General features: G+C 34.7%; 1 protein-coding gene across 1 annotated transcript; it reads left to right on the top strand.

The window, feature by feature from the left end:
• The first annotated feature begins 362 nt into the window (after positions 1-362).
• On the top strand, positions 363-11,652 carry LOC140857521 (thiamine-repressible mitochondrial transport protein THI74-like). The gene is made up of 4 exons (XM_073256513.1): positions 363-469; positions 3,025-3,644; positions 3,753-4,179; positions 11,016-11,652. The coding sequence occupies exons 2-4, from the start codon at positions 3,030-3,032 to the stop codon at positions 11,327-11,329; spliced, it is 1,356 nt and encodes a 451-aa protein (XP_073112614.1). The 5' UTR covers positions 363-469; positions 3,025-3,029; the 3' UTR covers positions 11,330-11,652.
• Positions 11,653-11,991: the final 339 nt, after the last annotated feature.

Raw genomic sequence — 11,991 nt, 5'->3', positions numbered from 1 at the left:
TTTCTCTTTTCACACAAAAGTCTAATTTAATCCCTTTCCAAAGTGTGAGAATAAAAAAAAAGGTTAAATTAGGAGCTTTAAAAAAAAACTATATACGAAAAATATCACTAAAAATTTTAAACTCAATAAAAAAAAATTCTACATTTCCAATATTTTCCTCCGGACACTCTTCATAATATTTTTTTGTAAATATTATTTACTATAAAAAAATGAAAAAATTCTTTCATCATATTTTTCCCATGCTCACAAAAAAATTCACGCACAAAAAAATTCAAGTTCATTTTTTTTTTTTTCACAAAAATTGAGTCTTTTCCTTTTCAAATAATCCTAGGATGAAAAAAAAAAGGGTTTAAAAAGGAACCTTCAAAAAGGCACAAAAAGGGAACGACGGCCTTGACGAAGAGGCCTCCGTTCCACCAAGACAACGCCTCACCGAGACGATTGAATCGAAGGGAACGACGGCCTCAAGGTAAATCTTCTACCTCTATCTTCCCCAATCGCATGCCCCTTTGTTTCTTTCGCTAAGGATTTTTATTTTATCTAATATTAATCTAATATGTAACTTTGCGAGTTCTAATCCTAGGGCCTTTTCTCACCCAAAGAAAAAGAGAAGAAAAGGGAATGAGAGAATCTTGTTCATCTCCTTCCCTCTTCCTCGCTCTCTATTTTTTCTTCTCTCTCTGGAGTTGCAATTGATGTTATTGATAGGATATTTCGTCTAGAACGTTTTTGCTGATCGATGAGGGATTTATTATTAAATTGAGTTGGATTGGGAATCTAAAAGTGTGTTTGAATCAAGGATATGCGTTGGGATTTTCAGTCTTGCTATGGCGCTTTTTGTGTTTGTGTTGTGTGTTATTCCTAGTGGTTTTTATCTTATACTGTGCTCTCTTTTCATCCTTTTTATACTGCAGTAATATACTAGTGTAATTAATTTTATGATAGTAGGAAGTAGTAACATACTAGTCTTACTACTATCATCACAGTAGGAACATCATGTATTAATGTGATTTCTATATGTTGGTTATGGGAGAATGTGTGCTCTAATATTTGTTCTAGGACAACAATAGTGTTGTAAACTTATGCTTCATAAGCTTAGATTAAACAATAAAATTAGAAGACCGGACTAAAGTATTATGTATTATGTAGAACTCATAGGTAATTGTTGCGGTGTATCATAGGATCATGTAATATGGATAGTTGAGTTAAAATCAGTAATTGAAATATATGAAAATATAAGTTACTTTGTAAATCTTGGACAAATTCTGTCTCCTGGGAAGTTGCCTAGTCTCTTGGGCTATCACCTGGTCAAAATCATCCTCTAATATTCAAGGCCTATAATCAACAGGCATTGCTTTAGTCGGTAGGATTGACCTTGCAAATCCTTGGTCCAAATCATCTCTCATATAAGCCATCTGCCTGTGAAAGATTTTAAATTTATTCTCATGAATTTTAATTATAATAGAACTTTCTTTCTCTTTCCGAGTCCATTAATACAAATGTAAGGTGCACTTACCCAAGTCTCCTCAATTGTTAATTGGACACACATATACCATTCTTTCTGAGTTTACCCAAAATTTTTTCTTTGAACGAAGCTTCTTTGACTCCTTTCAAGAAGTATTTTCTAAATTCTAATGTTATGCTTCCAAATCATACCATACTTACTGTCATTTTTAGAGGGATTTCAGTCCTTTTTGCTCATTGAAAAGACAAGTGTGCTTTTTTTTTTCTTTCATGTCTCATCCCTCTTGATAACTTGTATTACCTAGACACTCACATCTGATATCTGTATCTGATACTTACCAGACACTCGGATACTTATGTTGTTCCTTTTTAGCCACTCTTAAAGATGGGAAGAGAGCTGATATCGTGCAACAATGAGTTTGACCATCTATTTTCATGGTAGAAGTGAATCCTCGTTCATTTTAGAGATTGGTTAAAGATGTTTGTATTGAAACAACATTGTAAAATACTTCTTTTTGTATATCCCCAAGTTAATTAGGATGTTTGAATGAGAAACATGTATATTGAAAGATCTTAGAAAACAATATCAGTTTTATATTTTTTTTAATGTTCAAGACAATATTTAAAGTTATGAATATGTAATTTAGTTGAAATTAAACTTCATCCTATCTTTGCATCTCCTTTTCCGCTCTTGCTGACACTCGAATATAGGTACGAATCTGATTCTCATACCCATGTCCATGCAACACTGTTGCTAATGCATTAATCCTTGTTCATACAACTCTGCAAGCTTTAATGGTGTCTTATAATATACTACATGTCCCAACCACTTAATAATCTTGCAAAATGATGTGCTAAAAATACTTGCCACCTCATCCACCTTACTGCAGGTTTGTTGAATATTTAAACCAACCTTCAATTCTTATGCAAAGACATCACACATAAAAGAACCTGTTGAATTGATGATTGTCCTTTGCCTTTTGGTAAAATTTCATTATTGTGACCTTTGGATAGTTAATGATCAAGGTTTAGGGATAAGAAATATGTGTTATTTTTTTAAAGAAATTAATTTTTTGCTAGTAGTATAAACAAGCAGTTTAAAACGATACACTGGATGTCAGAGTAAGAAATTATAGTAAAGCAAAATTTTAATTGCAAAGAAATACTTAAAACACTTGCTTTGATGGAATAAATGGGTCTAGATAGCATTATATGGTACATAAAGCAAATTCCCATGCCAAATGGTTGTTTTCTTTTGTGCTGGTTGTCATATAATTCCTGACAGATAAGATAGTTTTCCTGAAAAGAAGTAATAAAAATCAAGTAATTACAGCAGCAACACGATAATTCTATTTTTAATGTTTCTTATTAATCCTCTGCTATCTTGTCAGCATATATTTTAGACAAATTTAGAAGACAGGTTTCATCTTTTGGGTGATTAAAATCTTCATTATTTAATGTCATTTTCATGTTCCACTGGCAATGCATGAATACTCAGAAAAAATGGTCATTTCTTTAGTATAGCATGAAAGCATTAATGAAATGGTTTCTGTTGAACAGGAAATATGGAAAAGTTAGATGACTCTGGAACTGGTCATCAGTGGAAATGGGTTGAGAGGTGGATGGACAGAGATACCATGCGTTGGGCAATAGGTTTGATGTACATAATTGCAGTTGCAACCATATGGATTGCTGCCAGTTTTATAGTTCAATCTGTAGTAGATGCTGGTGTTTCTCCTTTCCTAATAACATACATTTGCAACTCATTGTTTGTGGTTTACATCCCTATTGTTGAAATTTCAAGGCATTTTGAGGATTCAATTGAAGGTTTTTGGTCTTGTTTGAGAAATAAGAAAGATGCAGACAAACAACAATCTAATGATTTGGAGAATGTAAATCTTCTTCATGAGAGTAATCATGATACGAACCCCAATGTTTTAGCGGGTCATAGTAAAGAGGATACTTTATCCGGAGTTCAGTCCAGGCTTCCAGAATCTAGTCATGCTCATGCATGTGGTCAACCAGAATTGGATGTTGTGAGTCAAGACTGCAGTAAACAAGTAGATGCAAAGGGTCGATGGACACGCACTCGTGTAGCTAAAGTCAGCTTGTTGATATGCCCTTTTTGGTTTTTAGCACAACTGACTTTCAATCTGTCTCTCAAATATACCACTGTAACAGTACGTATCCTTAAACACATAGAAATATGTGTGTCTTCTCCTTTTACTTTCTTCTTTCCCTTCCATCTTGCTATAACATTGTAATGGGTGCTTATTTCTTTTTTGCAGTCTAATACTATCTTAAGCAGTACATCTAGCCTTTTCACTTTCTTGGTCGCTTTAGCATTCCTAGGAGAGAAGTTTACATGGGTAAAGCTGATTAGTGTTCTTCTGTGCATGGGGGGAACAATAATAGTCAGCCTGGCTGATTCAAATCCAAATCCTGCAGCCAATGCAATTGGAACAAATCATCTTCTTGGAGACATTCTTGCTCTTCTTTCAGCAGGCCTGTATGCTGTATACATCACACTGATTCGTAAAAAGCTGCCTGATGAGACAAAAGGAGAAGGTCAAGCTAGTACAGCTCAGTTTCTTGGATTTCTTGGGCTGTTTAATCTTTTGATCTTTCTTCCTGTTGCTCTACTGTTGAATTTTACAAAGCTAGAGCCCTTTCACAAGCTTACATGGAAGCAATGTGGCCTTATTGTTGGCAAAGGTTCGTGTCACTTTTATCACATTCTCAGTTATACATATGATGGCTTGTGTACTATTTTTCATCAATTAAATTTTTTGGTTATTACTAAAACATTTCTTTTTCTTAACACCAGAGGTTAATCATCATAGAATATTTTTCTGATTTGGGAGACATATATACTAAATTTTGCAAACAGGTTTTCCTTAAAAATTCTGCAAGCAGCTCAATCTGTATACATTCAATGTTTGATTGAAAGATTCTTGTTAACAGGACAAGCACAAAAAAAAGAAGAAGAAGAATTACAGGATGTGATTATAAACAATACACTATTTATCACATTAATGATTTTTTCCCTTTTGTTTTGTTTTGGCGCAACTACATTCTGCAGAGTATAACATTGTTTCAGCCTCCTAGGGAGGCTATCTGTAGTCAAAAACTACATTGGGTATATATATTACCTTGTCTTTAACTAGCTCATATAAGAAATGCATCTCTTTGCCAAGCAATGCTATTACTTTCATATTTGATCAATAGGTAAAAATTCTCCTTTTGTATTAATTTTACTAATTTGTTGAGAAGTGCAGCCTTGCAAGTTCTTATAACTGCATATGGTTTGGACTTAGTTTTATCAATATAGCAAAGTTGAGAGAAAAGTGTAGGCATTCACGTTACAATTTCTATTTGTTGTCACCAGTCCAAATATATGGAAATGGACTAGATTGTTATAGATTCTCTGTGGGGTTATACGAAACCGTACTATCAACAATTTGATTGAACCTTATATTCTACAAAGTTAAGAAATTTAACAGTAGATTCGCTATGATGGGAGGAAATAATATGTCTTATGCACTATAGTGTAAAAATTTATAGATTATTATATCTTATGATTTGCTCAATTATTTTGTTATCTAACTTTAAAATCGTACTTTCGTAATATCAATAGTAAGTTGATTCTTGCATATCTTTATTGCGAGCAACCAAATAACCTGTCTTTTTTATATGCTTTTTCTTTGTCCTAGATTCTATTCAAATATTTGTTCCTATTAAATTGCATCTTATACTTCATGACTAGCCTCTCTGGCAACCCCCTTCCTAATAAATTGTTTGGTATTGATGTCAAAAGTAAGATAGTCGCAAGCTTAGATGAAATGGTAGAGGGTTGATGTTAGGTTGTTAGCTAGTTATAGAAAATATGTCAGCTTTAACTGAATCCAAATTTGAGGCTCCTTGTCATGTGCAATGTGCCACTACCTAATGTGGGCATAGTTGGCGGGGTTATTAACCTTAAGCAGTGCAGCACAATATGAGCTCGTTTTGGAGAGAATTGAGTAATGACTAGCTGGGTTATTACCCTAAAAGTAATGTGACAAAATGGTACACAATTGAATTGAGGTCCTTTTGGAACTTTGATTATAAAGAGTGTAGAGCTAGTGGTTACAATGATACAAGGGAGACTCAATATTGCTTACGCTCAAGAAACTTAATGGAAAGAAAGTCTTAGATATTAATGGTAATTACAAACTTTTATATTTATGGAATGATAATAACAGTAATGGAGTTGGAATAGTAGTGGATAAAGAAATGAAGGATAAAATTGTTATGTGAAAGGAAAAGTGATATTACTAAGAGAGATCAAGGTAGTGCTAGACAAGGAGATTATTAATGTAGTTAGCATTTGCACATTGCAAGTAGGCTTTATCAATAGGGAGAGATAGTTTTGGGAGGTGGTTGATGGATGAATATAAATATATTCTAAAGGGAAATGGGTAATTAAAGGTTGTTTCCCAAATGGGCATTCAAGGAAGAGTAACATGGAGTATGGGAGGGTACGTGGTGGATATGATTTTAGTGATAGGAATTTTGTGGAAGATTCCATTCTTGAGTTTGCAGTATACAGGATTTAACAATTGCAAAAAGAATTTTTTAAGAAGAAAGATGAACATTTAGTACCCTTTAGAGTGGATAAATTTGTTATAAATAGATTACCTTGTTATACAAAATGGAGAACGATCAACAAGCAAGGTTGTAATTTGATACCAAGGGAAAACTTGACCACACAACAAAGGCTAATGGTTTTAGATCTATATATCTAGTGCAAGAAGAAATGGATTAAATTAATTAATGCTCGGTGATTTGATGGTGCATTCTAAAATGGTGAAAATGTTGCATATTTCAGGAATAAATTGTCAAAAGAGGAAAATTAGAAGTTAAAAACCGAACCAACTAGAACATGGGATCAGATGACTGACTATATTAGGAGAGTAGCTAGAGAAGTTCTTGGGGAACCAAAGGACAGCACACGCACACAACAAAAAGAAAAAACTTGGTGATGCAATAATAGTGTACTGTAGGCAATAAGGCAAGAAGAATTTATTTTAAAAAATAGAAAATTATGAATGATATTTAAGATTATGAAAGATATAAGAAGGCTAAGAAAGATGCAGAAGGACTGGTAAGGCGGAATATGCATCATTTGATAATTCACATGATAAACTATATTGAAAGGAAGGTGAGGGAAATTTATAATATTGCTAACAAGGAGAGGAAATCTAAAGGTATTGATTTACTTAGATGCATGCAAACAACAGGATCTTCGTGTAAGATGATGAATCTAAAGAAAGATGGAAATGCTATTTTCAATATTGTTGAATGAGAAATCTACTAGAGAAATTTGTATTCAAGAGGCAGAATCAAAGGTTTTTTGGGTTTTCTTCATGCAATTCATATGAAAGAGTCAAAGCTTTGAAGAGGATATAAAAGCATGTCACATCAGGGTTATATGAAATATCTATTGAGGTTTGGAAATCATGGGAGATACTGGTTTAACTTGGCTTGCAAATTTAGGCTGGATTTTTTCATCGTTTCCAGTTTTCTTTTTTTAGTTTTTTTAAAAAACTAAAACTAATTTCAATTTTCTGAAAATCAAAATCCCAAAACTTATTTGGTAGTCACTTGGGCTGTTTGGTGGCAGCAGTGGCAGTGGCTGGATTTGGGGGAGGCAGCTGGCAAAGGGTGGTGGGTGGCAAGCAATGATAGGGTTGGTGGTGGTGATGGTCACCGAGGCTATGGTGGTCATAGACAGTTTTGGTTTCCAGAGACTTTGAGAACTAGATATTTTTAGTTTCTATAATTTCTAGAAACTGAGAAAGAGTTTTCAAAGAACTGAAAATAACAACTAGGTTACCAAACAACATTCCTGCTTCAGATTTATTTTTTTTTTAAAAAAAAATTGAAAATCGGAAACTAAAACTATCGAAGAGGGCCTTAATTGATGAGATTTGGAAAACCAAGAAAATGCCAAACAATTGGATGAGCATACCGCTACCCGTGTATAAGAATAAATGGCAAAGACAATATGTGTAATTGCTTTAAATATTGGGTAACCAACCTTGTAAACCACTCAAAGGGTAGCCGAATAAGGATCAAGGGAAAAATATCAATCTCAATTAACTGATCTACTAATACATAACACAAAATGGTTGAGACCAGCTTCACCGACTCAAAAAAATGAAGTCATATATCCTTCATGAACTCCTACAAAGCCATTGTTTTCCTTTAAACGAATAGACTAAGCCATTTGTGTAACTGGGATGGCATCATAGCCATCCATCTATTGCACACCTTTTGTATTAAGCACATGCTAGATTCTAGAGGTCAGTGATAGAGGTCAGCCTTTTTTCACTTAGACAATAATAAAAAAGTGTAGAGAAAAGGGAATAGGCTTTGTCTTTATTGACATGGAGAAAACCTTAAGAAAGGTAACAGAGATCTTGAAGAAGGGTGCATGTATATATTGAATTCATTGAGGTCATATGTTCTAAACTCTGGAGTATTGACTAGTAGTGGGACTTTTTGTGGTACAAGTGTATTTATAATCCTCACAGGCTTGCTAGTGAATTAAGTTGGGATGGGTTCCAGGCATGGTGACTGACGTGTAGTTTATGGTCCATAGCATCTTCCTGCCATTCTAGTACCTCTACCTCACGGATCAACTTGATTTTCCTTTTCCCAAAGAAGAGTGGGATTGGGGCCCACTGAAGTGCAATTTTGAGGCTTTATTACCCATTGCGTCCTAGCACTAAACTAGTTCCCCGCTTCATTTGTTCATTTTTGTTTTCTTTTTTTTCCTCCAAATGAAAAGTGTGACCAAGCCCCACACTTGATGTACCTCTGCTGAAGGCTACGAGCTCTAGCGCCTATTGTCCAATGAACTGGGAGAGAAAAAGAGAAAGAGAGAGAAGGAAGGGAGAGGATGGGAAGGAGACGAATGCAATTTAGGATTTCGATGATTGTGGTTAATTGCTCAACACTGAGAAACCTAAAATCAAAGGAATGTGCTTTTTTCTTTTTTAGCTATTAATTTGGCCCAGAATAAAGAAAACGGGAGAAATCATTCCCTTTTTATGTTTGACATGAACTATGATATGCTGTAGGGTAAGGATCAACATACAAAACTATTTTTTAATATATTTTATTTTTTATAAGATTTATAACTTTTTCAGGATAAATTATTATCAAACATAATGGAAAATTTATTTCAGGAAAAAATGTAGCATGTTTAGATTATTATAATGGACATGCTACTTAAGTATTACATGCTTTGGATAAATTTCAGACATGTTCAGTAGCACTCAAACCTACAACGAGGATTAATTTAAAATTTTCCTGGCCAAAATGCTACTATTTAGGTTTGGAAAAGCATATGAAACAACCATGAGGATAGATATGAATAGTATACACGAAATGAAACCAATTTAACTTAACTCCTTATTTTTGAAGTCCAAAAATATTTTTAAAATTAATAAAACAGTAAAACCTCTAAGGCAAATTAGAAGAATGAATATTAAAAAGGAAATACCAAGAGGCCTGACCAAGACGACCATTGGGATAGGGGTTGGATGTGGTGCATCCCATTCTGTGGGGAAATCGGAATGCCCCAATCCTATGAATTTCAGTCATTGGGGATTGCCTGAAGGATGAAGTCTATTCTTATAACATGAATGAAAGATGAACTTATGACTAATATTTAGGAAGGCATATAGTGGTGTATGTTCGTTTTATGAATTTACTCTTTGTTGTATGTATTTTCATAAACCCTTGCCACTTCAAGCCCATTATCTTGGTAGGTCATCATTGGTATTGCTGAATGGCTGTCTACACTTTGGTTCATCAGTCATATTCCCTTTTTGCAGCAACTGTCTTGCTTCTTGTTTTACCACCATAATATGCTGATCATATGTTGGAGTGTATGCTTGAATGCAACACTCCCATCACAAGTTGCAATAGATAGATGCATATTCTTATAATAAGCTACAATGCTTCATATGTAATCCTAGATACAATTGGATTATGGAGTGCAACTATATACAGTTATACATTGTACAATGATAGGCAGCCGATGTCTATGACATGCCTCCACAAACGCATGATGTACTATAGATGGAGTGTTTGCATAGAAGATACCAAAAGCATTGTTGGATGCAAAGGAAAATGAGAACAACCTAAACAAGAATGACAAGAAATGACCATCTATTCAGGTGCGCTGGTCATTCTTAAAACAATTAAGTTTCTAACAGTTTGGTTGGTATTTGGTTCAGAGTCTACCATTTAAAATGGTATGTAGGTCATTTGCTGATCCCATGATACCAAATAACCTTTTGTCATGACATGACCTCTTCTATGCTCTGCCTTGCCAGATCAGTGACATCATAAGAGAAGTAAGAAAGATATTCATTTTCAGAAGCTAATTACCAATAGTTACATGCCCTAAGAGGAACCAAGCATGCATGATTGGCTTGTCAACCATGCAAGACTTTTGTAGAAGTCTGGAAAATTTGGTTGCCTCCAAATCCCTTCCTTGAGATTTCAAAAACGTGGTTCTCTAGGATATCTCTGCAATTTCTTTTAGTGGCTAAATGGAATTGCCTTTGGGACTCAATATTATCAAAAAAGGGTGAACTAGAAAGAGAAATAGAGGTATTAAGGAAGATGCAACAGCTAATTGAGAAACACTAATCAATTGTATCACCTTGAACATCACAATTTATTTTGAACCCATGCTATTTGTGTTCTTCTCCATCTCTAACTACAACAAGCCTTAAGGATAAGGAAAGCTACTGCTTTTTTTTCCTTTAATTTATTTTGACATGGTGGAATGTGCTTCTAGAGGGTGGCAATGTGAGTTAATAGATTAGAGATTTTAGTGCTAATATGGATGTGTGATATGACTATCTACCAGGAAGTCTGTTGTCTGAAACAATGCATTAACAAATCTGCGGTGCTTATAATTTGTTAACTGCAGAACTTCATCTGCTTTTGAAATAGGGAACTGAAATATTCCAGTGCTCAGTGATACTTGGTGTATCAGCAGTAAGTAGCAATAAGCTTGCTGTACTCAAAAACATATGGCTCCACTTGAAACTCAGCAAACATGTCAATCTCTTTTTCAGAAGCCAAAAGGCCATGCCTGTCATCAGTTCTGTCCTGGCAGGTCCTGACCGGAGATAAGTGACAATCTGACAGGTAGCCAAAGTTACATTTGGGGTTGTAAGTTTTATTCTTCCATAAGGAGCCATTTTGGAGTCCGATTGGGATTGCTCGAGTCTATAGTAGATGTCCAACCAAGCTCCTATTTTGCTAGCTGATGTGGTTTACATATTTGTTGGGTACCTCTAATAATAGGCTGTACTAAATCTGCTGATCACATTATTATTATCATTTTCCAGCACATCATTTTGCATCATGAAAGGCTAATACCGCACGGTGTTCAAATTATGCTAAATCATTCTATACTTTTGAAATGGTCCAGGAGACAGTAGAGACTGATTCCACTGATTTAACTTAATCCTTTTGTATAGGTTTATTGGATAATGTGTTGAGTGATTACTTGTGGGCAAAGGCCATCCATCTGACAACAACCACTGTAGCAACTGCTGGTCTTACAATTCAGGTTCCGATTGCTGCCATTGTTGACTCACTCACTGGCAATGCCCCTTATCTCATGGATTACATTGGAGCTGCTGCTGTCATGGTTGGGTTTGCTGGAATCAACATACCATCAGATGCTTTCAGCGGAACCCAAACAAGCCAAGAACTAGCAGTAGAAAATAATGATGTGTCTGATGATCATTTCGAACCGCCTATCGAGAGAAATAGGACTTCTCTTTCGTAGTGCAGTCAAATTTCTCTTCCATGGCTATCTATTATTATTTCATTATTTTTTTGATGCATTGGCAAAATATCATCTTGATCAACAGAATTGTTCGAAGCTTCTATTGATGCATTGTCCTGGCAAGCTGAGTTATCGAAGATCCAGATTTCCAGCAAATGCAAATGTATGGCACGGAATGGATGAAGTACATCCTTGGTATTGTTTTGGGTTTGTGCAAGAATTCTTGGGGTTATTTCAAATGTTAAACTACAGAATTAATTGGATGATTTAGATGGATGGTTCTGTCAGCAAGTGTATAATATATACATAATGTTTCTGCACAAGCTTTTGTTTTATAAGGTGCATGGTTGTCTTCCAGTTATCTTTCCAGAATCCATGGCTAGAGTGCTCACTTATAATCTTTTTTTTTTTTTTTTCCTTTTATTAGACAGAAAACGAGATTCTTTGTTGGTATTGCAAGCCAAGATTAAGTGGAGAGCTACATAGGAGAGAAAATTTAAGACAAAGGTCAGCTATGTTAAATTTGAATATTATACCCTCCTTTTTGAACTTTAAGCTTTGCCTGTAGCCATAATGGTGCTGTTTTAGTGATCAAAATGGGGATTCAGTTATTTTATAGAACTTTGAAGAGAAGTCTATTTCTGTTGGGGAAACTGTATTGA

Source organism: Elaeis guineensis, chromosome 4 (assembly GCF_000442705.2).
Source record: "Elaeis guineensis isolate ETL-2024a chromosome 4, EG11, whole genome shotgun sequence".
In the NCBI taxonomy this organism is placed as follows: domain Eukaryota; kingdom Viridiplantae; phylum Streptophyta; class Magnoliopsida; order Arecales; family Arecaceae; genus Elaeis; species Elaeis guineensis.
This window is presented reverse-complemented; position numbering and strand designations above follow the sequence as displayed.

Bases quoted from the DNA above. Each gene is read 5' to 3' on its own strand.
- LOC140857521 (XM_073256513.1), top strand. From the start codon at position 3,030: ATGGAAAAGTTAGATGACTCTGGAACTGGTCATCAGTGGAAATGGGTT. The intron at 3,645-3,752 runs GTACGTATCCTT...TCTTTTTTGCAG, and splicing joins TCAAATATACCACTGTAACA to TCTAATACTATCTTAAGCAG. The intron at 4,180-11,015 runs GTTCGTGTCACT...CCTTTTGTATAG, and splicing joins TGGCCTTATTGTTGGCAAAG to GTTTATTGGATAATGTGTTG.